The 24,819-nt window shown below is 55.6% G+C and overlaps 5 protein-coding genes across 5 annotated transcripts; 4 read left to right on the top strand and 1 right to left on the bottom strand.

The window, feature by feature from the left end:
- Window positions 1-6,049: 6,049 nt before the first annotated feature.
- ColSpa_09545 (cell polarity protein alp11) lies at window positions 6,050-7,030 on the top strand (the record flags this gene model as incomplete). Its single annotated transcript, XM_049275757.1, has 2 exons — window positions 6,050-6,283; window positions 6,542-7,030. The coding sequence occupies 2 exons, from the start codon at window positions 6,050-6,052 to the stop codon at window positions 7,028-7,030; spliced, it is 723 nt and encodes a 240-aa protein (XP_049131714.1).
- A 6,094-nt stretch (window positions 7,031-13,124) lies between these two features.
- ColSpa_09544 (E3 ubiquitin-protein ligase SDIR1) lies at window positions 13,125-14,851 on the top strand (the record flags this gene model as incomplete). Its single annotated transcript, XM_049275756.1, has 3 exons — window positions 13,125-13,340; window positions 13,421-14,427; window positions 14,524-14,851. 3 exons carry the CDS (start codon window positions 13,125-13,127, stop codon window positions 14,849-14,851), a joined length of 1,551 nt encoding a protein of 516 aa, XP_049131713.1.
- A 966-nt stretch (window positions 14,852-15,817) lies between these two features.
- On the bottom strand, window positions 15,818-16,087 carry ColSpa_09543 (uncharacterized protein; the record flags this gene model as incomplete). Its single annotated transcript, XM_049275755.1, has 1 exon — window positions 15,818-16,087. One exon carries the CDS (start codon window positions 16,085-16,087, stop codon window positions 15,818-15,820), a length of 270 nt encoding a protein of 89 aa, XP_049131712.1.
- A 5,507-nt stretch (window positions 16,088-21,594) lies between these two features.
- Window positions 21,595-22,263, top strand: ColSpa_09542 (uncharacterized protein; the record flags this gene model as incomplete). The annotated part of the gene is made up of 3 exons (XM_049275754.1): window positions 21,595-21,724; window positions 21,916-22,088; window positions 22,150-22,263. 3 exons carry the CDS (start codon window positions 21,595-21,597, stop codon window positions 22,261-22,263), a joined length of 417 nt encoding a protein of 138 aa, XP_049131711.1.
- An 88-nt stretch (window positions 22,264-22,351) lies between these two features.
- On the top strand, window positions 22,352-23,227 carry ColSpa_09541 (uncharacterized protein; the record flags this gene model as incomplete). The annotated part of the gene is made up of 4 exons (XM_049275753.1): window positions 22,352-22,439; window positions 22,495-22,603; window positions 22,658-22,728; window positions 22,782-23,227. 4 exons carry the CDS (start codon window positions 22,352-22,354, stop codon window positions 23,225-23,227), a joined length of 714 nt encoding a protein of 237 aa, XP_049131710.1.
- Window positions 23,228-24,819: the final 1,592 nt, after the last annotated feature.

Below are 24,819 nucleotides of genomic sequence, written 5' to 3'. Positions count from 1 at the left end.
GATCAATGCATTTCATGCCCGTCCAGCATTTCCCATGACCATGTCCATGACCTCGGAGCCAGGAGCAGCCCCTGACAGAGTCTGTCTTGTCTCGTGTTGCCGTGTTGTGGTTGTCCCCCTTGCCGTCGTCTTGTTCACCGGTTCTTGCCTCGCCTTGCCTCGCCTGGTCTTGCCTCGCTGATGCTAATGGTGCTCTCGGCTTGGCCCTTGGTCTGATGATGAACTGGCGGTCAGATATGCAGCACCGCACAGCGCGGCGTAGCTTGCAGCGTCCGTCCAGCAAAGTCTCCCAGGACCAGGGCAGTACCGTTTGCAGTGCGGTGGGCAGCCCAGCGTGCCCAGGTGTGAGCTTTGGGGTTTGGCTGCATCAAGTTGCCATGAACCATGATCGCCATGCAAACTTGGGGCATGCTTGCTCGCTGCTTTGCTGGCTAGCGGCGTTCCGGCAGCCCTTTCTGACCGTTGGCATCACTGGATCCCATTTCGTGGTTGTTCTTTTGGGGGCTCCCTTCTGGCTGCACCGGCGCCATCCATGTTGTAATCACCACCCACTGGCTGACCCACCCACGGTGTCGATAAGGCGGCCACATCGTCGTCGTCGCCGCCGCCGCCGCCGTTCGTCCATTGTCTGAGCCATAAATGGCTTGGGTTTGGGCTGTTTGCTGTTTGTCTATGGTCTGTTGTCTCCCAGGGTCTTGGACCGGGCCGGCTTCCACGGCATCAGTGCCTGACATGACGACAGGGCTGTACTGTACATAAGGGAGTGACTAATGGCCAGGAGCAAAAGAAAAGAAGCAAATTTAGATTCAACTCGGGGGGGGGGGGGTTTGGCGTGTACGGGAACAGACGGCATGATTGTACGCAGATTAATGGCAAAAGAAAACGTGGAGCAAATCGGAACGGCATCCAGCATTGGGCATTATGTGCGTGCGTGCGTGCGTGCGTGCGTATATGTGTGTGTGTGTCTGTGTGTGTGCGTAGGTGCGCGTGTGGTTGAGGGACGAGGGACTGTTGTTCTGGGGAGAAAAGAAGAGGATGCTGTATGATGTCAATCGATGATGATCCTGCCGCCTGCCTCCCTCCGCTAGGTACCATCTTTCCCAAGAGGGAGAAAAAGGTTTATTGAACGTTTCTTTTCTTACGCGCCGCTCCGCTCAATCTCCGAACTACAGATAGCTCTTCCTGCGTGTGAGCATGAACGACCGGGAGAGAAGGAGAGAAGGAGAGAGAGAGGGAGAGAGAGAGAGAGAGAGAGAGAGAGAGAGAGAGAGAGAGAGAGAGAGAGAGAGAGAGAGAGAGAGAGAGAGAGTGTGTGTGTGTGTGTATGTTGTGTGTGTTGCCCGATTTGTACTTACTCAATAAGCCGTCTGGGTACGTACCGCGCCGGAAGACTGATATCTCCATTTCTGCAGGCACCAGAACATCAGTCTACGCCTCTCAGATACCCTTTCTCGTCTTTCGCATCCCTTGGACACTGGTTCCTTGCTTCTTGCGGACGTTCCATTGCTGACGGCGACCTGGTAAGGCGATAGTGCTAGGGCCTTTTCTTTGCAACCTTCCCCCCCTAAGGGTTGACTGTTAGGCTGAGAACGGAAAATGATGGAGGGGGGTCGAGAAGAGGGCCGTGCAATGAGTACGCCAACTGGTCAGCAGCAATTATAGAGTACGAGGCCCGACAAACCACCTGATGATTCCCGTCCACGACGATGCGTGTCATCTTCCAAAGATACCGTACCAGACTAAACTACCTAGCATCCTGCCTTGCTCTAGATACATGGGGTTAGTAAGCCACGGGAGGGCAGCATTGCACCGCAAGGAACCTACCTACCTAGCTGGCCTGGTTAGAACTTCTCGGGAGGTCACAGCCGGACAAAACCACCCTGGCGCTACCACATTAGCTAGCCTAGCTAGCAACTAGGCTTGTGCTAAAATGACTGCCGGTACCCAAACTGCCGAACAGCGTGGGCAACGAGGGTGAAGACGTGTCGGTCAGCTGGCAGTATTTTGAGCGGACGTGAATTAATAAAATAAAACTGCTGTTCTGTAGCGGTCTAGTGATGCCGTCTTCCAACACCACTTACAGCTTACCCATGCCCAAGGCGAGCCGCTTGGAGGCCAACGTGGTGACTAGGACACCTCACCGCCGCTTAGATGTGGCATTGGCTTTTCCACGTCCTTATCTAGGACGAGGTACAGTACTTCGCCCTCCCTCAACGACATCGTCAAGAGCCCTGGCAATAGTCGCTTGTTGCGTCGATAGTAGGGTGACTTGGAACTTCCAGCGACCCTAGATTCTCCTGCCCGCCGCTTCGGCCCTTGCGTTTCGTTCGGTAGATGACATACATGCGGCTGGCGGCTGGCGGCTGGGGCAGGACGGGGTGGCTCTACCAGCTACTCATCAATCATGGTCCGGGGCTCTATACTACGCATGCGGAGCCTAGAAGAGTCGAATCCTGGAATCAGCCCTCCGCCGAGACGCGGCCGAAAGATGGCCTAGATGCGAATGGCCCAACGCCCGGTCGAACCGGCTTTGTGTCTGTGTACGTGTGTGTTCATGTCATCGTCTCTTGTAGCGTTTGCTTCCACATCAATGGATCGAACCCGCCTTCGTTGCGGATCAGATCCAACCAAATCTCATCTTCACAATCCCATTCTCATCTTTGTTCAATCTGCCCTGGTTCGCGACGGCTGGAATCCTAGTCATCATCTGCTGGCCACCAGGACCGCTGCAACGTAGCACAACCGCCGTTCTTTCTCTTCCACCACAGCCAAGCAGGTCAAGTGAGCTGGAGCACCTGTACGTCGACTCCGACGCCGATGGTCTCCTATGGACCGAGAGCCTATCAAATGCCTCTCGATGTGATTAGCAGCCGCCTGCCAACCCACCAGGGGCCGCTTGACTGGGGTTGCATTCTATCCTGGGGCTGACGTTCAAAAGGAATGCTTTCATTGGGTTTGGTGTTGCAAATTTCCCTCGCCGCGCCCCTAGGGAAATTTCCATTCATTTGCTGACTTTGGATCGCGGCCTTGCGTTGCCTGCTTCGGTGACAGGTCGTCTCAGGGGAGCCCAGCCTTGCGCTTCCTCGTATCATTACCAACATCAGTGGCGAGTCACCGTTGAGAGAACGTAGTATGGCGACATCGTGCCCCACGATAGTAGCCCGGCAATAGATTGGAAACAAGGCAAGGGTAACGACGGGCGAGAGGGCTTCCGTTTTCCTTGTCGGTAGGCCTTCCGACCGCCTTAACTGGCCGTGTTATAGCCCAAATACGCTGTGCTGGCTATGCACCTGTCCAAACCCCAACCCCTGTCCCGGAGCTGCCTCACCACTTGTTCCCGCGCCATGACTGACGCCGACGTCATGAAGCGATCTGCTCAGAGGGACGGATGGATCCCAGGGCTTGCCCAAAAAAAAAGATGGGCGGGTAGCACTCCGTACATCGCCAGTTTTTAGGTTGGTCAGCGTGTGGTGAAGCTTGGGCAATCTCGGGGCAGAAAAGCTGCTCGTATGATACATGCACTCCTTCCGCCCTTGTCGTCGTCTGGTGGTTGTCTTCATTGGGTTTGGCTGGACTAGAACGGTATTTCTTCGCCTTGCCCTTCGTCCTCTAGCGCTAGTGCTTCCTCCCGCGTCGAAAGGGCGAGAGCGTTCGGGTTCCTACCATTCGAACAGAACAACCCGATTATCGGTGACACAAAGAAAACCCAACGTGGCGGTGAACGGCAGCCAGCATTGCAGAACCGGATCTTTCTTGGGCATAGCGGCAATCCACTGGCGGATCGGGTAGAAAGGATAGATCTGACGCGCAGTGGAGGTAGTTTGTCGTTGACGTCTAAACAATGTCCCAGAGCCAGCAATGCAATGTCGCTTGTACCTCAGCTCTTGGGAGCTGTTGACTAGCGATTAGCAACCCGAACCTGTCTTTCGGGTGTTTTCTCGCTCCAACACCCGCCCAGAGATGTGATACTGGTGATTTAGTGGGGGTTTGTCTAGTTTGGACGCAAAAACTGGTTGGTGACGGCGATGCATGGACAGTAAAAGCGACTCTTGCCTTCATCATAAAGGGTAAAGATTGTTCCAGAAAAGAAAGCGCTTCACGCCAATGGACTTGTCCATCCCGAGTCAAAAGGCGAACAGGGTGCTTGTCATGGTCTATCGACGGGTGCGCGAGCGACTGTCCCATGCCTGCCGCAGCCAGCCACATAGGAGCGTGAGATGGAGGTGTGTATGTGCGCGCACGCAGGTGTGGGTGGGTTATCGTGGTTCTGCAACGAACATGATGATGGACGTTTCATCCCATCCGTTTGCGTTGTCCGCCCTTTCAATTGCCAGATCCTCGTGGTGCTGGTGGCCTTGCGCCTGGAGCAATGTACCTCGGAGACTCCCAATCATGAATGGGCGAATATGCGCCCTCGGTCTCGCTACTGTCGTATCGGCGTCGGCCAGCTGCACACCCACAATGGAAGGATCGAGAGGGATGGACTGTCCGTTGTATCGCAATATTTACGGTATGCCTCTGTCCGACCATAGACGCCACCACTTGGCTTTCCCAGCAGTAGCGTGTAGCGTGCGTCAAACTCGTTTGTTGCGCGATGCTGGCTGATGTGGTGTTCTGATAGATGACCAGGCGGGCAGAATTGGGCCGTGGGTCAGACCGGAGCGGAGTGGACGAGACGGAGGTTTGCATGCGCGAAATCTGGCGTTTGACTGCATCGATGCCGCTGTTGTCATGCTGTGCTTCCCGACCAAACGGTTCCCGTAATTGAGGAGTGCAAACGGGGACTCGCCAATCACGATCAATGGCATTGTTCCCACCAGCCGAAGGTTAAACTTGTCTGAAGCGGCCTCGGACGGCTGCGCCTGACTTTGTGCGACAATGTCATAAAGCAAGATCCTTATTTTGCGCGGCAGGGTTTGGCCGTGACTAGAGAGACCCGGACGGACACATCTCGATCTCGTCGTCTCGTGGTTCACCCCGTGAGATTGGGTTCGGACTGCCGCCACCATGCTAGTAGTGTTGGACTGCCATGCCCGTTGGGCGTGCCTGGGAATGCCTGACCATCCATGGCTGACGATGCGTTTTGCGTGACCTCGAATCCTGTTTCGCCCTCCGCCTCGCCGGATCCTCATGTGGCGGTGAGCAGTTGGGAGCATACATCGGGTGAAGAGGAGAGGGTGCGTGAGGAGGGAGAGCCGGAGGATGAAGTGGATGGGTTGACAAGTCATCGCGGGCAAGGAAGGGCACATTCGCAAGGTACAGATGATCCTTCCCTTTCGCTTGGTTCGATTGGGGGCTGAAGGTACGAACTACGGGAGTACGGAGGGTGACCGGATGTACGGAGGTACGTACCGGCTGTGGCTGGAGAGGTGAGCCTGAGCTGGCGGGTGGGGTCTGGAGTGGAGGATGAGCCGACGCCTGCACCAATGCCATGGAGCACTATATACACGCCCCCTCCGTTACCCACTTTCTGGGTGCCCGTAGTGAGTGAGGCTTGAACCGCCGCCTCCACGTTTGTTCACATTGTCGACGGAATTTCAACCCACACCGCACACACCCTTAGGTACACGACAACGACGACGTGAGGCAACTTCTCTCGATACCGCAACCTCGATTCTTGGAGCCTGATCCCTAAACTAGGACCACGCATCTCAGAATACGCGATATCGCTTAACGTCACCGGACATCTTAACCCACGCACTAGTCTGCTCTGCACCACCCACGCAGCAAGGTACGTGACAACGGCAGAACAGCCCAATAACCCAAACCTCCTGGGTTGTGCATCTGACTTGCATCCAACGGGTCTTTCCAGCCCTACTGCGTAGCATTCTCCTCGGCCAACAGGATATTGCCCGGTTGACACCTAAATCGTTTGGTTCCTGAACCCTGCCGTCGTCATCCTTTCGGCAACCTCTTTCGACGAAAATTCCGGTCCCCTCTTCCCCGGAACCAGAAACTCAACAACCTCCGCGAGGCCCCACGTGGTCCCCTCAGACTAGCCCAAACATCTTTCCAATCGGTTCCAGGACATAGCCTCAACTCGCCCATCATGGCCGACATCCCTCTGCAGGTCATTTCCGACAACTCTGCGTCAGAGCGCCGCATCACTCCATCATGGACCATCAGCCAGCTGAGGACCAAGCTGGAGCCTATCACTGGCATCCCGCCCTCGTCCCAGAGAATCAGCCTCAAGACGGCTTCGGGGAGTGTTCCGATTGAAGCATCCGACGAAGATAACGCACGCTTGACAGCTTTTCCCTTGGCGCCCTACGCCGAGCTGCATGTAAGTAGTACCATTTCCCTTCCATATTGTCCACACAGCCTGCCCAAGGCGGCCCGATGGCGTCCCTTCCCTGACCGAGATGATGTTTTCAACCGATGAAACGGGCATATCTTGTGCCCACCCAGTGTTAAGTGGCAGGAATGGGGCCGTTTCTCTGCATTGTGTGCGTCGTAGCCAGATGGTGGCTTTTCAGGCAACACAATGTCCAATTTCTTGTCTGCTCCCAAATCCCTCATGGCTGACAATCATTCCGTCAAGGTGGCCGACACTCGGCCAGCGGGCGCCCGCCCGAACTTCACGGATACCTCGGGTGTCGAGAAGTATGTCATGCCGGAGGAAGAGTATGCCAAAAAGAGCGACTCCGTCCTAGCTTGGAAGAAGGCTCAGAAACTCGGCCGCTTCGATCCCGAGGCGCCAAGCCATGAGCAGGCCAAGATTGCTGCTCTCCAGCAGGAAATCGAGCAAAAGGGCATCCAGGTTGGCAAGCGATGCCGTGTCGGTGGCGAGGATTCGCGAAGAGGGACAGTCAAGTACGTTGGCGATGTCAAGGAAATCCCTGGCGGCCTGGGTCCTTGGGTCGGTGTCCACCTCGACGAGCCCGTTGGGAAGAACGACGGCAGCATCGCCGGAACGCGGTACTGGGGTGAAGAGTCGGCGTTGAAGCATGGAGTCTTTGTGAGGCCCGAGCGGGTTGAGGTTGGCGATTGGCCGGTCCTGGACGACCTGGAAGACATGGAAGAGATCTAGTGGGAAAGAGGGGCGCCGTCTCGGCGCCGCTGTTGCCGCGCTTGGAGTTCATGTTGATGCTAGGTGTAGACAACGAACCCCGATTCTCCTGCGCGACGTTCCCCCCCGCCCAAAGTCCGAACACACAAATCGGACGAACTTCAGCTTGAAAATTCGACGAGCCGTTGATGGAGTATCCCAACTTGTTGCGACGGAGGCTCACTGACCAGGATTTATCAGCAAACTCGGGGATGGGGCGTCGACGCAGTAACACGAACCTTCGATGCTTTTTCCTCTTTCGAGTACTGTGCCCTGTGTGCGAAACCGTCGGCTTGACAGTGTTGTCAAGGACCAGACCAGATCTGTATCATCAATATCGGACGGTGTCCAAGTCCATTATCTCCCTCTACACCTCGTTGCTTTCTCCTGTTTTCGGCACGTCTTCAGATGAACCCGCCTTCGCAGGCAGGTTCGCTTCCTGCCTTTGAGAAATAATATCTGAAGTATCATTTCCTATTCAAAAAAAGAAATTGTAATGTCATAACTCACCAGGAAAGTCCTTTGCACCGGGCTCGCCAGCATGAAGATGTCTGGTTCTGTGACTGGGCTGCTACATGAGCCAGGTCGTTGCGCACAATGCTCATTCACTGGTCCTGACGTCCGAAACCAACCAAGTTATTGGCGAACTCCGTCTAGGTCCGAGTTTAACAAACACTTGGGTCGGATGAGTGGTGGGTAGCAGATCCCCCATGCCCCCTCCCATCCAAGGGTTCCCTATGCAAGAAAACGGTCACAGAGAAGGGGGCACTTTCTGAAGCTGCAGGCCGTCAAGGAACACATATGGAAACCTCGAGAATCAAGGGCATTCCTGGGACCTGCCCCGCAAAGCCTGCATTGATATCCCCGACCAAACCCGTAACAGAAAAAATATAAAATCAAAAAAATCCTCTTCCACAAAGATTGGGCAATACCGTTTTGTGTCAGTGATCTCATCTCGCAGGGCCCGTTCCCAAGAAGTGACCCGATCGTGGCGAGAAAGGGAGAGTTTGCGGGGTGTAGGAGGAAACGAGAGCTCAAAAAGCTTACGCGCAGGAATTGGCATGAACGAGGGCAGGCTCATGACCAATGTCGTCCAGGGAACACCGAGACTTGCCGACTCTGGAGAAGGGGAGGTTTTCTGGCGGGAATCCTACCCAGCCGTCCGTCGGCCTTTTGGTGCTGGCGGTGGCCTTAAGGCTCAGGTATGTGGAGAGCGGGTAGGGCGTGGGTTGATCTGGGGAAGCTTCGGCATCCTGGATGCTGGTCAGCAATCATGGGTCCAGGGATGAGCAGACTGCTCGAGCACGAGCAGTGTTTGAGCCGGAACTGCAATCATATGGCCTGATTTCACGCAAGGCATGAGTGTGGCTCGCAGCTCGACAGGCAACAACCTTTCACATACACTACTTATTCTCCGTTCCCCACGTATCCCGTCCTCACATCGCACAGCGTTCAAGACACGGCTCTTTGTGGCTTCGCGGCTTATTCCTATATGACAGCCTCAACGCCAAACCTGAAGGGCTTGGTGAATCAGTCCGGTCTCAGAAGCCCAACGTGCGGCTACGGACCAAGCTGACCGTGTAGAAGAGAGAGTTCTTCAGGGGGGAGGCTTGGGGTCGGGAGATGGCGCAGATGGTGTTTTCTCTCGCACGCATAACAGGGAGACGAGTTTGGCACCTGAGACTGCACGGGGGTCGATCACCAAGCAAAAAGCACTGAGGAGAGTTCCGACGCAGCCGAATGGGTGGGCGGGGCGAACTGCGAACAATGTTTGCATTGGCATGGAGTTCGTCAGGCTGGTTGGAAGAACGAGTGAATAGGCAAGTCAGAGACGGGCGCGGGATCAATGCATGCAATGCAGCGTCGTGGGTTGTGTGGGAAAGTTGGGATCAAAAGGAATCGCACATCCCTACACGGAGTTATCCAGAGTTCGTCTATGGAAATGACGAAGGGAGCTTGAAGTTTGACGTTGAAGGTATGTGCCGGACGGCATGGGCGGTCACTGACCGGGCATCCGGACGGACGAGGAGGGTTTGTCGTCGTCCTGCGAGCAATTTCGCGAGGTTCCAACGAGGACCAACCCGGTATAGGAGGCCGAACGCCGAGGTCGGCCCTGACAAAGGTGTTTGGGAAAGACTGACTCACCGGCGACTTCCGTCTCAGTCTCGGAGGATCGGCCTTCCCAATATCTACAATGTGTCCCCCCCCCTTTTGACGAGGTAGCGGCGAGGAAGGCAAGCCACACTCTGTGCGGGAGGATAAGCCTTTTGCGGCCGCAAGACACCGGAAGTTTTTCTGCTGATCATACAAACAAATCCGGAGGGCAGTTCAGTAGTACACCACCAGGCGCCCGTAGACTCATTGACTTTTTTGGCTCGGCTAGGCTGACGAAACAAGATGCGCGCAAAGGCAATTGTGAACGTTTTCGTCCACAAGGAGGTGCCCGAAGCATTGTCCCGAACAGCGATAAACTCTCGCACGGCAATGAAGGTTCAGCGAGAGCATGTAGCAGAGGACGAACAACCACGTGGGAGGAGGAGAAGGGGGGAAGGAAAAGGCGAAGACGACGTCTGCGGGTTACTTATGCGGAAGTCAAAATGAGAGCCGCGTTGCGGGTGTGCGTCCGAGCCGACCGGAAGGACAGTGTCACCTGACAAGACGAGCGACAGGAGAATTGGATCCAGTGGCCGTACCGAGGCCTCCGCTCTTCCTCTCTCCTGGGTCTGACGGACCGGGTCCCGTTTTGGGCTTCGCGGTGACAGTTGTCAGATGTAAAGGAGTTCGTGGGACAAGTGCTGAGTATGGTTGGACCTTGAAGACGAGTGCCGGACTACCGAGAGGCGGTCCGCAAATTGTGAGAAGGCCCATGATCCACCAGGCCGACCCGTCTTGGGATTTCTCGTTAGGAACCTGCTGTGATAGGTGGGCAGGGTTGATGCCGCAATTGAGGCCATTTGTGAATAGCGGCGTGATGCGAGCGTGTCTAGATTTGACGAAGGACAAAGTCGCGCGGCTGGGTTTGTTAGTTTAGGTGCCTGGCATGATTGGGCTGGCCTGGGACGAGGCAGTTGGAAATAGAGCAGAGCGATGCGAGCCTTGTCGGGGAGGCGGGAACAGACTTACTGCCGCGATGGGCGATTCGCGTGAGAGGCAAGAACGGGTCGGGATGGACGACATAGCATTGAGCTTTATCGGTTTGAGTTGCGCTCAAACGGGGTTCGCCGTCTCAGCGTGGTCGGAGGTTTTCCTCATCTTGTGGGGGTGCGGGTGGCTTGTGCCGAAACCGTTGCGCCTCTTTCTGGACGAAAGGGGAGGGGAGAGAGGGGAGGCCAGCCGGAGTTTTGACAAGGGCGGGACGGTCGGGTTCGGGAGGCAGGGATCCCGATGACCAAAGGAGTCCAGTGTGTACGGGTTCTGGGGGAGACGGGATGTGGTGCCCTTGGTCAACCTCTTTTCCGCCCGGGTTATCCGTAAGGCTAAAAGGGCGAAAGGTTTTCGTGCGAACAGGTTGCTTGAAGCTCACTCTCTGTCAGGCGTCACAGGGCGGTCTCGAAGCGCCGCCAAGACCGGGTCTTACGGTCGCATCAGATGTGTTGGCGATCTGTGCATGGCCACTCAGAAAGTAACTTGGGGCGCGTTGTCTCGGTCCATCTTTCCTTCCTTCTCCTTCCCATCTTTTTTTATTCGCAATCTTCTCCTGCTCATGAACGTGTCTGTCTCCCCGTTTGTTCCAAGAGGGGGACACTGCCACAGCGTGAAGCGGCTCTTCTTCAAGCAAAGGCCCCGGTCTGCCAGTTCCCGCCACGATTCGTGTCGAGGTGTCCGGTTACCTCCGTGTGTACTGTAGCGAAAAGCTGAGGCTCTTTCTGGGGGTGGGGTCTCTTCCGACACGTCTCGCATTAGGGAGCCGAGAGCAGGCTGGGGCCCCGGCGGCATGGGTCTGGTTTTGCAGCTGTGTTGGATTACCGTAGTCGTCGCAGTTCACGTTGTTATTGTTGTGAAGCGGTGAATGGGCTTACGCAACAAGCTGCAATGCAATGCAGTCGTGACAGTCGCCGTGGTTCGTGCAGCGGTTCTTCCCATCCTTTTTTTTTTCTTTTTTTCGCTGTCAGACCGACAAGAGCTGTCTCGGAGACGGATGGACGTTGGCCGAGTCAGAGTTGGAGACAGGTCACTAGTGGATGGCTGTTTGACGCAGTACCATCGTGGCTTCTGTCTTGGTTGGTTGAAATGCTCTCTATGAACGGCCGAACTGAAGGGCGTCAGACACACTGCTGCCGCCGTGTTGTGTCCAATGCCCAGCAAAACGTCCAGGCTTGGCCGTGTCTTTTGGTTGAGGGAAGCGGCCTGGTCCAGTGGAAACACGCCAATTCGGGAACGCGTTGCCGGGTCCTACACGGGAGATGTTCAACGACTCTCCTCTCGTCAGCACAACTCGGTTTGTTTGCTCCCAACATCACAATGGCAAGCTCACAATAGCAAGCGACTTGAATGGTTCAATCCGGCCTCGTCAGCTTGTCGCGAAGAGAAGAAAAGAAGAAAGATAAAAGTGGCATAGTTGAACAAGCGAGCCTCGCCTACCTAGCAAAATATCTAGTGTAAAGCCTGATAGTCTAAAGAAGAAAAGGTTAAGAAAGTCAAAACACCGGGCAAGTGTGTCGAAAAACTAGAAGTCTGGACCTGAGGAGTGTCAGGACCCGTCAGGTAGGGTAGGTAGGTATCTCCTCGCCCGGTTTTAGGCGTGCAGGTACATGGGCTCCCATTACTCTGCAGCGGCAGGTGCACCTCGTTTGATACTTGCCGTGAGCAGAAACTTGGGCGCATCCGGGCCAAGGCGACAAGATGGCCATGACTAGGTAAATGGTTGGCCTTTTGGGGGGGCCTGGTGGGGACCCTTTAACTTCGCGTTGCCGCGGACGGCGAGGAATCGGATCAAGTTCATCTCAGGTCTTGTTGGCTTTTGCGCTGCTGTCGTCAAAGTGTATTATTGTTCTCGTGCACCAATGTAAAGTAGAAGGAGACTGTACGATGCGCATCTTGCATGCATATAATATAGCGCCTGCTTGTTGCCGTGTCTTGCGGATGTGCGCCCTGTGGCCCTACGTGCTGTGCCTCAATTGCGGCTCTGACCACTGTCGTCGTAATTTCTTCCTCCTCGTTTCCCCATGCATCCATTGTCAGACGGAGAAATCGGCTGCCTGCCTTATCGGTGACTTGATTGCAACCACATCCCGGCATCGGCAAAGAAGGGCACCTTATCCTGTCCCAGTTCTGCTACAGCTGACCAACCCCGGGGCCCGGGCTGGCCTGTGTTGCCGCAACTGAGACCAACCTCCGCTGTTCATCGATCCACATTCGTCTTGGCGCTCGCGAATCCTCCACTTTCGAGGGGGGCCACGGGTACTTTCCTCGCTGTGTCTCCCACCACCAAGCGGCAAAGTACCGACTTCTGAACCGCCGGCTCACTTACCGTGCCTCTGAGTGACCCGCCACTGCCGTTCCCATCCCATCCGGTCGCTTTTGTCTCGTCCCTCTCCTCCTTCAACCACACCTTCAACCCGCCACCACCGCCGCTGCCGACAACAACGATTGTCCCATCCTCCCATCCGCATCCCACGGCGAAACCACCATACAAGACATCACGACAAGGACGCAACCCGCACAATCGCAGTTCTCACATCCAGAAAGGCTCATTTTCCCACGACCGCCTTCCGCTGGGGCGCCCGACGAGCAAATCTTGGGAAGGGAGGTGTCCATCTGATATTCACGGTTCCGAGGAGATGTGACACGCAAATCCCCCTCTTTTTCCAACAACGGCCTGCCAGCGAGCGAGCCCGACCACTCCGACCACTCCGACCTGTCCTGCATTCGACCGCATCGCACTGCATGCCATCTCGCGCTTTGTCACCACTACCGTCACCCACATAGTTGTTGCATTCGCCCTTCCGACCTCTGTCGCCGGCATTTCCTCCTACTTTGCCCCTCCTCTCTTCATCCGAAATTCTCATCTTTTCCCTCCGTTCTGCAGGCAGCGACGTCGACCGTCGTGCGAACGTGAGAAGAAGGAACCGGCAAGATGGCGATGATGCTACTACGGACCCTGGCGTGCGCCGCTGCCGTCGCCATGGCCCAGGCCGTAACAATCGCCCCCGAGAACGAAATCCCGTGGTGGAGCGAGAAGTCGGCCATGCAAATGTCCATGTCGACGGCCGGCGGAGCCGTTCCACTGACCTTCATCGTCATGCCGTCTACGGAGAGATTGGGTCTCAATCAGACCGACATCGTTCGCGGGGTATGATTGCAATCCTCGTGCTGGCCGGGCTTGGCTTATCCGTCCGGGCAAATTCGCATCTTTGCTAACACTAGTTGTAGGCTATTCGGATCGAGGGTACCATGATCCCCGCTACCTCTTCGAACTACAACACGATCAACGGGGGCGATGTCGCATACCTCTCTTGCGACACTACCAACGGCAGCGGCTTTATTGACCCGAACATGATGTTGGGTACCCTGATGGAAAACAAACCGAAAGCAGTCGTGTTGTACAGCACCGTCGGAAATTGGTGCATGTTATCATCCGACACGGACCTACCCTATTATTCGATATTTACGATGGCGGATGCGGGAGACTCCCAGCAGGCCCTGCGCATCCTGAACGGCACGAACGAGGCGGATCAGATTGCCGTCACCATCACTGGAAATGCGACAGCAAACACTGGCGATGGGGGTAGTGGCGGAAGTGGTAACAATTCGGCCGTCGCCATGAGCATTCTGTATAGCATTACGGGTCTCATCACGCTGCTCTTCTTGATCATCATTGCCACGGGCGCCGTACGAGCACACCGATACCCGGAGAGATATGGCCCGAGGAACGGTTACAACGGCCGTCCTCGCCAGAGTCGTGCCAAGGGCCTCGCCCGTGCTGTCCTAGACACCCTGCCCATTGTCAAGTTTGGTGAACGGCAAGAGGCGAAGCCGGATCCCAATATGGAATTGGAGAGCGCTACAAACTTTCCCACGACCGGCAGAAGCGTCGAGAGCCGGAGCGAGGATAGGCAACTGGATCCTGCCCCAGTCAACGCCAAGAACGCCGAGACGACGACGGCGACGACGGTAGATAATGGGCCAGCGATCGCAACTGGCACCGTAGCTGGTGCTACTGCTGGTGCTGTCGCTGCCTCTGCTGCGAATGCTACCAACACGGCCGGCTCCGGTAATCATGAATCTAGCGAGCAGGAGGATGAGAATCTCGGCTGCTCTATCTGCACGGAAGACTTCACTGTTGGCGAAGACGTGCGCGTATTGCCTTGCAATCATAAGTTCCATCCCAACTGCGTTGATCCCTGGCTGGTTAACGTATCGGGCACATGCCCCTTGTGGTAAGTCGCTGATGTCCACCCCGTCCTGAAAACCATGTCATGATTTAGAGGCGTCTCCGAAGTCTGTTTGAACACAAGACTAACATGTACTCCCAGCCGCCTCGATCTTCGCCCCCAGGGTGGTGCCGAGAATGGCAGTGATGAGCTCCCGCCGCCCCTTGAGTTGGATGGGCACGAGAGCGATGGGTCTTCTACCACGCAAGGGCGGAGGACACGGCTGTTCGACCTTAATAGACTTAGAAATGCTTCAGCGGAGGAGCGCATCCAAGCCCTTCGACAATACCGCACGCAACACCAAGATCAAGGCGCACCAGCGGGCGCAACTGATGTTGAGCATGAGGAGAGGAATGACAGGAGTCGTAGGGCCAGGTTGGCCGATAAGTTGCGCGACAAGTTCCGGATTCGAACTGGACCGCAGTCTTGAGTCAGCACCACACCGCGCTAAGCGACGCAGAGGAGAGCACGGAGGGCACATGAATTCCTCCCAATCCCAGAGGAGTAACGAACGGAACGAAACAACAATGAGCAAAACAGCATAGCAACACACGCATGGACGATAGCAGGTCTTGGGCGGCACAGGCGCCAGAGTGGGCCAGGATCCTCTCTTTCACTTCTCGGCGGATAGACATTGGCGTTAAGGGCACAAACACATATTGGGCCGGGGTACATCGGACAGCATTGCATGGCGTTAGGCGGGATATGAAAGCATGATGGATTCCTGTCGCTGGCCAACATCGGTCCTTTCGGCCGTGAGCAACAGGGACTATACATCTAGTTAACCATTGAGAACGCATGGAGCTCATTTAGTATCTTGGCTAATGGGCCAAGATCGTCACAAAGGAGTCTTGGCCAGCAGTTCGTCATGACAGGGTACAGAAGAACCACAGGACCTGATTCAACAAACCACGTGGAGGTACCAATCAAGGAAGAATCATGGTATCGGGGCAAGGGAAAGCATTACATAGCATAGACAGCAGTTGAATGACCACCTGAATTACCTGACTCGACTAGCGCCCGGCGATATGCAGCGTTTTGTACTCCTCGGCAACGCTTAAAGTTCCTCAAAAGTTGGCAGGCCGCCCAAGTAACGAGACCACGCGATTAGCAGATGCCGACGACGATGAACGGCCAAGCTATGGTTGTAGTGGCTTGGGAAAGGGGGCTTCTAGCGCCGAGCCATGTCCATGGTCGACCGAAGCCTCCCGGATGGTGGTATGATGGAGCTAGGCCTGCTAGTCTGTGAGAATGCCCAGTAGCAGCTACTGTCAGTCTTTTCTCGTTACCTCGGCGCCGGCGGTGGAGGTGACATGGAGGAGGAGGAGGGGGAGGGTGAGGACTATGAGGAAAGGGAGGGAAGAACTAGGGAAGCGGTCTTCCGCCGGCGAATACCTCAAGGGTCGAGCAGCTGGGCGGAAAGGAGTTGATAGTCGGGCGAAGCGAGAGCGCGAGGTTTCCACGATCGTGGAGGACGGAGAATCCGTTTTGTCGAGCATGGGCGCCCCTCGGAAGGAGCTATGGCGCCGCGGGTTCTGATCTTTGAGGCGGCCGGAGATACGATGCGGCTGGGCCGCCCAACTGCGGCAGGGCGGATGCCGGAAGCGTCGATCGTCTTGAATGGGAGGTGAAGGGGCCATCGACGCTGGTTGGCATCGGACGCCATTGTCGACATGTGAGATTAGTGCATGTTGCGGCTCGGTGGTTTTCTGCCTCGGGCTGCTTGGGTTGGGCGGGCGGGCGGGCTGGCTGGCTTTATTGGCAGATTGCTAGGAAGCCACGGCCCTTTGGTTGAAAGTGACGACGGGGCTTGGCTTGGAGGCTACGAGATACAGTGGTTCCCGTCCCGGCCGCCGGACAAGGCGTGTTGGCTATTCATGAAAGCCGTCCAGCGTGGCGCGGATGAGTCGACGCGCTGCGTTGCCGGCCGGAAGTGCAGGGCGCCAAGGAGACGCAGGGGGGACCTGCGGTGGGTCTGGGAGACAAAGGAGACGGCGCGCGACCTTTGAAGGAAGCCTCTTCCTCTGGGAGGCGGCCGCATAAAAGAGATTCGAGATCCAAAGGCGGATAGGGTAGCCTTGCCTGTTTCGGTTTCGCTTAGGGGTGTGGGGAGTTGAAGCCTCGTGGCCGCCGTGCCTGGAAGCTCTTGCTCGTTGGGGTTCCTCGGTCAGTTGGTTGGACAGTCATGCAGGTAGAAATAAACAGGACCGGCACGTGTTTGACGCCATTCGCTGAGATTGCAGCTGGGACGTTTCATAGGTCGAGTTGAGGGATATGCAGGGTCAGCCAGGCAGTGAACATTCAACTGATTCCCATCGTGGGAGTCACTGCGTGTTCGCATTGTTGACACCGCAGGAGGCACACGCTCTTCCCAATCGGGTTGGGGCTAGCGTTCAAGCCGAGTGGCGTCTTCCAGGCAGAACCCGTTCTTTTCATTCATGTCACCACTTTTCCCGACTGTTGGGCAGATTCCTCAGTGGCCAGAGTACGCGAGCTCTGTGAAGAATCCTCACGTACAAGATTGACTCAACTCTTCCCAAAGCAGCCGCGGGGCTACCAAGCCGATCCGGTTTCAACTGGGTATTAGACAGCAGCATTGCACGTGAGGGTGCGCTCTCGCCAAGCGCAGGGGGAGTGCCACGGAAGAAACATCGAGACCCTGGAAGTGGAAAGCATCTCGCTCGGATAGGGAGCTATCCGCACATCAAGCGGACCGAAAGTAACAACCTCGCGCAGTCGTCCGGACTGGCGCTCTTGGTATTCGACAAAAAGAACTGCCGTCCACACGTACGATCAAAGATACGGTGGGTTTGGGGAGGCTCTCGATTGGGCTTCGTACGCAGCGTGCCAACTGCCAAGCAGATGGGCGTCGATGGTTGATTGAACTAATGCTGTGACCGCGCAGTGGATGGTGTCAGGAACGTCGGTAGTGTGGCATCGTGAAGTCTCACTGGCCACCCCCGCGCCACCAGCGTGGCTCAAAATCTGTGGCGTAACCGCATTGTCGTCAACCCGAGTGGGTGGGGACCCCTTCTTTTCTGCCCTTTTAGCCCGGGAGACATCACACGGGCCCCCCCGTCTCGCGGGAAAAATCTCTGGGGCTCCACGATCCGTGAGGTGGGGCCCGAAAAGGAGCCGGCTCCCGGGCCTCGAGATGGGCGGATGCGGTGGGAGACGTAGCATTGGCCCACTTGTGATTCGGAAAAGACTTTATCCATGACGACACACTCAGTACGTATTGCGCCAATGCACGGGGCAGCTTCCGAGCCGCATCATTGGTCCAGTCGAGGAATTGCCCAATGGTCGATTCAGACCTCGAGCTGCATGCTTCTGATCATCTTTGCTTATTCCTCGCTCCTGTCGTCTGCTTGTCTCTCTGGCTCTCTGTGGTGCCTCGAACCCGGGACACATCGTATTCGGTCTTGCGTCCTCACGCACACTTCTCAGCTTCTCCTTTCTGTTTGGCCTGTGGTTGACGCCCCGTCCTCGGCGTGCTTGTTGCGTTTCCTTCCCGTTTGGCAATTGCAGCCGCGCTGCAGCCGCTTTGGTTTGAGCACGTCGGATCGCACATGGGGTTTGCGTCGCGCTACCGCCTCCAAGCCCTCGTCAGTCGCCTTCCGCACATGATGGATAGCATTCGTACTTGAATACGACCCTCAGCTTGGGCGTTTGTTTCTGGGAGGGGGCAGCAGCGGCAAGGCCCCCTGTTTTCCGCTGCAGCCTACACGCATCCCCTGCTGCCTCACGATGTGCACCGCACCTCGTGGAATCCTCAGGACGAGCTAGTTCCAGGCTGAGCAGTGTACCGTATGACGGCTGCGGCGTGCGGCAAAGGTCTCTGGCAGGCAAACGAAAGAACGAGGAGAGTGGGCTAGAACGCGCGAGTGCACGGTGTCTCGTGATGTCCCGGCCGGCAGCCACATCTCAGCCATCAGACCGAGCTAGACCGAGCCAGACCCCGTCTGCCATGGCCTGGATTAGCTCGACTGGGTGTCTACTGGAGCCAAGTGCGCGCGTATTGACTCACCTTGCCTTGTCAGAGGGCCTTGCGCAAGACGTGCCGCTACACACAAAACTGTGGACGAAGGTCTCACATAACCACCCAGCGGGCTATGCCTTCCACTTCGAGAACGACACTGCGGCATCCGTGGCTGGCTTGCCTCGGAGCATTCCCGCCGTTTTCGTCCACTCAGCTTCCGCACAGCTTCTCTCCTCGTCGCCATTGTCATTGGCGGGCGTTCGGATGCCACGAGTGCGCTCGACCGCCACAGCGGTGGAGAACCCTTGGTGCCTCGAAGCCGTCAAGGCAGTCAGCCGCACCGTCGACAAAGCATCTCAATCTCTTGGGACGTATTACACGGTCACCATTCTCGACATAGCGCGTGCTCGCATGACCATGAACAATTACAAAGCCAGCCGGCAGGCATCGGCAGCCCAAGTAGAAGCTCGCGACAGGCTCGAATGCCGCTCTCCTGGCTGGGGGCGAAGGGTTCGGCAGGCAGAGCATCCAGCTCAAACGGTCGACCGAACTCTAGATCTCGAAATGATTCACGATGCGCGCCGTCCGCCCGGGCTTCTCTCCTTAACCCACAGACCCGATGCGACAAACGATTATTCGTGCATTACATAACGCTGACGGTGACGGTGCATTGAGCGTGACACTTTCTTTCGAATCTGGGGATGCAGCGGACCACCAGACTTGCGGGGTTGGCGAAGGAACTGAACGCGGCCGTCATTCTGACAAGCGGTCGACTGGCGTGCTCTCAGACTTTCGCCTATGTACACTTGGGTTTTGGTTGTTTCTTGGTTGTTTGATTTTTTTGTTCCTTGGTTTTGTTAGGATTTGGGTTTTTTCCGTCCTTCCAAATCTGTCTTGCTTTTAACATTAATTTTTGGCCATTGCGGTCATTTTTCCCTCTGAAAGCCTGGAATTCATACTTTTTGGGGAGCGTTGTCATCTTCAGGCGATCCTATCGATGGACGCGATCGAATCGGCTATAAAATTTGACATTTGACACTACATCATTGTGGCCAAGCGGCTAGCACAAACCTACGGAAACCAGACGACGAGGCGTGGAGCAGCCACGGCTGGCTCTAGTCCGGCTTTATTGGTTACCATTAAACCAACAGTACCGGTGAACCAGCTTGAGGACGGCTGCGCTTTTCCCATCCAGACGTGTTTCGCCATGTACTTGGTCGCCAAGCTCCAACTCCTCGGCATTGCACTTCTTTCTCGGACTGCGTATATATTTCCCTCCCTTGTGAAATACCACAATGACACTGACAACGGAAGATGCCATTGAAATGTGCCGCGCTCTCCTACAGACCAGACTGCATGTGCACAGTCGGGCGCAAGGCAGGAGGACGTGCTCTGCGGCAACGCTGTACGTTGCCCGTCAGAGGCAAGGCAGGGAATGTCAGGGAAAGGGTCCATGCCACAGAGCTTAGCTCTTGCAGAGCCCGCCGTCTTTTGACGTCTTCGCGCTGACCCCAGTGGGCTATGGTAGTTGCGAGTCGATCTGCGATCCAGATGACTACGACATGATCAAGGGAGGTGGGGGCAAAGCTTCTGCCGACGCCAAAGACGATAAAACAGAGGTCAGCGTCGCAACATGGTCTGCAGCGTTTTGTACAGAGTAGGGGCAGATGCTCTTTACAAGTTTGGTGGGCATGGGAGATTCAAGCCCAAAGGTTCGTGGGTGTTACGGAGCTGGTTGGTTCAAGGACGGGATCGGTGGCTAGGTTCAACCATGGACCCCTGCTCCGTTGCAGAGTCGCATTTAACCTCTGTCTTAGACTGTCGAGCCGTCCAACCAGGCGGAAGCGAAGCTCGATCCCCTCTTGGCCAACACAGGTAGGCGACGCAATAGCGTGGAGCATAGGCCTTCCTTCTCCTCCCACCTTCCGCTCCCCACCACCTCGACCTTAACCACCACCACCAACGCTCGGTGAACCGCTATTCTCCTTGCGGACTGTACCATGGCAGGCGAGGAATGCGGGCCCAAGACAAGACCAGCGCGAAGCAGGATGAGAGGATGAGGGCAACATTGGATTAGAGTTCCCCTCTCGTAACAATGTGCCCCTCAATTCGACTCCGTCGCCCTAGACGCGCCCCGTCACCGTGACAAGAGCTTGGTGACGGAACAGCCATTGTGCGCTGTTGCTTCCAGCCGTCACCTGTGTCTGTGAGCGCTGCAGGACCGACCTGCCCTGATACCGTTTTCTCCAGATGGAACTCTCCGCTGTGAGTTTTTGCTTTCAAGTTCTTCCCGTTTAAGCTGTGTAGGTGCGTGTGTGCAAGCGTGCGCGTGGTGTATGCACGTCTCTCCGCCCCCAATTCTTCACCATTCCCTTGCCTCCGACCGACCGTATCTCTATACGTGAACGTACTCACAAGTGAATACGGTACCGTTTCTCCTACCGACATCAGCAATCTTTCCTATTGAAATCCTCCTCTTCCCTGGTGGCTTGCGTCAGTGGAGGCCGCTAACCCGGCTTACCTCTCCGTACCTCCATGAAGCTATGCTTTGAGACACATTCGCTTTTCCAACGCCGTCACTTCCAGCACTTTGGTTTTGTCCTATCCAACGCCTTACTTCTGGCTCTCTCTCTCTTCCCGAGCTAACTAACTGCAGCCGGCTCCGGTTCGGTGGTTTCCGCCACGAGGGCACCAACATTGAAAGCTCCTTTGATCTCCTGCCCAGTGGGCGCTAGTCTTACTATCGATCATTCGACTGGATACGTCCATTGTATGCGTACCCTACCCCAAGGAGGGTTTAAAAGAGAAAAGAAGCATGCGGATCTGTATTCCCCATTGCTACTAGCGTATCGCTTGTCCTTCCATCCATGTAGCAGCACCGGTTTGCTGTCTGTACCTCTGCTGCTGGCCCTCTTCTCCTCCCGTTTTTCTGCACGCACGCTTCGATCGCCTGTTGGACGAACCTTAAAGACGGTTGTGTCCCTCTCCCCCTCCACCTCCCAGACATTGCGAGACGAAAGGTAGCTCGGACACCCAACCCGTCGATTTCTCTTGTCTAGCGTTCCTGGGTTGTGTCTTGGTATATAGTTCTTCTACTCCCCTTGGCGCCCCGTACCACTGGACCCCTTTCCACGTCAGGAACATCGTGACCGGAAATCCACCTTCACCAAACGACTTCTTCGTCCTGGGACATCATGGCTCCGACTCCAGAAGCGGTTCCACGGGCAGACCCCGCCGGACTGCACACGACTGAGCCCTTGGGGGGCACGATTATGAGCGTTGTTATCTGTCTCGTCTCCATCAGCATCATCTCCGGCTTCTTTGGTATGTGACCACGATCACGCGTTGGACCGGCGAAGGGGGCGCGCCAGCACGAGGAAGGATTACGTACTAATGGAAGACAAACAGCCCAGAGGAGCCCGGCCTTGAAGAACTGGAGGAGGATACCATTCGTGGTGTGGCGTAAGCGTTCACTTGGTGTTTTATGGTTGCTCGCGGTGCTGACGCAGAACCAGTCGTGTTCGCCGTCTACGCAGATTCATATCTCTTCGTCTTCGTCACGGCGATTCTCCAGTTCGCCCTCGGCGTCAACACAAACATCCAGATCTGCGACGGCGCCATCCTCCTCTGCCTCATCTGCTACATTACGACAAAAGTGCTCATCTACCTTTTCCTAGTCGAAAAAGCAGTGCGTGTTTGGGTCCCCACGGCAAAACAAAAGTCGTGCGGTCGAGCTAACAGCATGGAAGCATATTATCCGAGGAGCAACGAAATCGCGGCTCAGGTCAAAGCTCTACATCTTCAATTCGTTTGGCATGCTTGGCGTTTATACCGTCATCGCCATCCTGAACTTTATCTTGTAAGTCAACAAAAGCGTATTGGGTCATGGGCGATAGTTGACGATATCAAAGCCGTATTACACGCATCGACGACGGGCAATGTTATATTGGGATGCAGAAGGTGTCGATGATTCCCCTCATCTCCTTTGACGCTGTCGTCAACATCTACCTCACTATCCTCTTTCTCATCCCTCTCAAGAGTAAGCTCACGCGCTGCCGCAAAATGATTTTCGGGGCGAAGTTAACCTTTTGCAGGCCTGTACACATTCAAGCACTTCCCCAAGACTCCCGCGAACATTCGACTTAGGACCGTTGCACTCCGTACCTTTATTGGTGCCCTGTGCACCCTCACCAGCAGCATTGTGTAAGCCGGGCCGACCTTGGAAAGTTTAGGCTCAAAGTTTCTGACTCGCCCTAGGAATTTGACCGTACTCATGGTCCTCAACGGCGAACCCGGCTGGGTTTGCCTCATGTGCTGCAACAGTGATAGTATGTTGACCATTACACCTCGTCCTCACATCCCATGCTAATTTCCCCTGCAGTTCTATTTTCCGCCATCGTCGTCCAGTGGGTGACCAACAAGGATAACGTTGCCACCCAGTGCTCCTCGGGTGGTGGCTCCCGCAACGAGCCATTCATCGAAGATTTCCGTCGAACGACTGGGACTGGCTACTCACCGCACATCGCACCAAGTCAGAAGCACGTCATGGATGATATAGCCGAGATTTCTCTTGACAGCTCGACGCGCTCTATTACTGTCAACAGCAGCAAGACCTCATCCGAGGCGGAACGTGCGTGCAGGACGTTCTCGGCCGGTTCGGTGCCTGGCAGCGGCGCCGTGGTCACGACCACGACTAAGCGCGAATCGAAACCCACGACGGCAGGTTTCGAAGAGATGAGCATTGAGGATGGTTGCACGGGGCAGAACGAACCCCGACGAACGAGCGGGCGTGAGACAGAGTCCGGCCGCTACACTAGGGATACATGAACGAAAAACACAACCAGCGATCGTTGATTATGTTGCAACGAGGAGGGGGGACATTCCAACTGCATTTCTTCCAGGCGGCATCGCATCAAGAGAAGCCCTTTCTCTTTCTACGGCGCGAAACGGGCAACATTACGCACATTGGGGCGCAACAACGGTCTGGGTTTCGGTTTCGGACTGCCCCTACGAGGGTCCTAGGACGAAGAGAACCGAACCATTTTTGTTTGTTTCTTATTTTACTTGATATCACACCACGATGAGCCCCATCGTGAGGCACTTTTGGCAAAAGGCGGGAGGCTTTTTATTATTCTTTTTTACTTCATATACCTACGCATGGCTTATGGTGGGAGGCAAATCAATGGATCCACACACATTTTACGGAGTAGCGGCTTGGAAAGACCGGAAACTCATGGCAGGATACCACTCATGAGCTTCTGGGTTGAGATCTCGCGGGTACTTTCTGCGGACACGGGAGCGGGCTTTGTGGGAAACGGCGTTTCTCCGATTCTGGTCTTGGCTTTCTGCATAGAAGAGATGGACATATCACGGAGTAGAAATGGGACAAAGCATGGGTCGTCGAATCACGCACGAGGCTAGCGTGGTCTAAGAAATCGGCGACGTGCCGTGTCATACAGATGCCGTGGTTTCTTAGCTGTTGAATCGCAAGACACGACGAACAAACCCTCGTAACACCTTGATTCGCTATTGTCCTCGTCTGGTGGTCTTGAAAGTCCGCCTTGCTCAGGGCCCCTCGCCACAGTGCTGATCAGATAATCCCATCTCCGGATGACTGAGTTGTGCCCTCGTGATGTGATTTGCCAGGAGTAGAAAACAAGAGTCAAGAAGCCGTGTTGAGGGCTAGTTGGATGGAGTACGGCATTCTGATTCGACAATGGCATGTCTTGGGTTTCCAGCTAAGGTGACGTTTTCTGCACATCCTCCACCGCTTCAGGAATAATTGCCACGGTGCCACGTTGGTTGTCCTTACCGAGTGGGTGTTGTGTTTGTTTCGTTTCTCAGACCGGATCATGTTCGCGCCTCTCACACTGCAAGACCGAACAGCCTTCTATAGCTGTTCTAGCGCGAGGAATCTCCTTGGTCTTGATTCGTGACATGCTCACGTGGGAGTATGTATGTGCGTGCACACGCGCATCTGCGTACATGTGCGGTGTCTTGGATCTGTCCACCGCGAATTTGTATTGCCGTTGGAGCAAGTGCAAGACGGGATCTTTCATGCGTGCTTCCGGCCTTGGTACGCGTATCCCCTCGGCCGTCCCCCGTTGTGCCCGATTCCGCGTCCTTTGACTTATTCTGAACAACTGGAGCTGTACAGCTCAGACCGAAGACTTGTGCTCGGACATGAACACTCGCATACGGTACGGTGCGCATACCTTGATCGACCCAACAATGAACAATGTATTTTTCCCACGTCCCATGATAGACATGAGGTTCTGCTTCTGCAGCCTCAAAACTCATGTTGAACCGCAAACCCACGCCAAGGCCAGGGAGGCCTGTCGACTTGTCCCGGGCGGCTGTTTTCCCCGCTTACATACTCATCTCAGTTGTGCCCCACCACAAGAGGATTCTCCAGTCGG

The sequence above is a fragment of the Colletotrichum spaethianum genome, assembly GCF_022836535.1.
Source record: "Colletotrichum spaethianum MAFF 239500 DNA, contig29, whole genome shotgun sequence".
Lineage (NCBI taxonomy): Eukaryota > Fungi > Ascomycota > Sordariomycetes > Glomerellales > Glomerellaceae > Colletotrichum > Colletotrichum spaethianum.
Note: the sequence above shows the minus strand (reverse complement) of the source record. Positions and strands in the feature narration are given on the sequence as shown.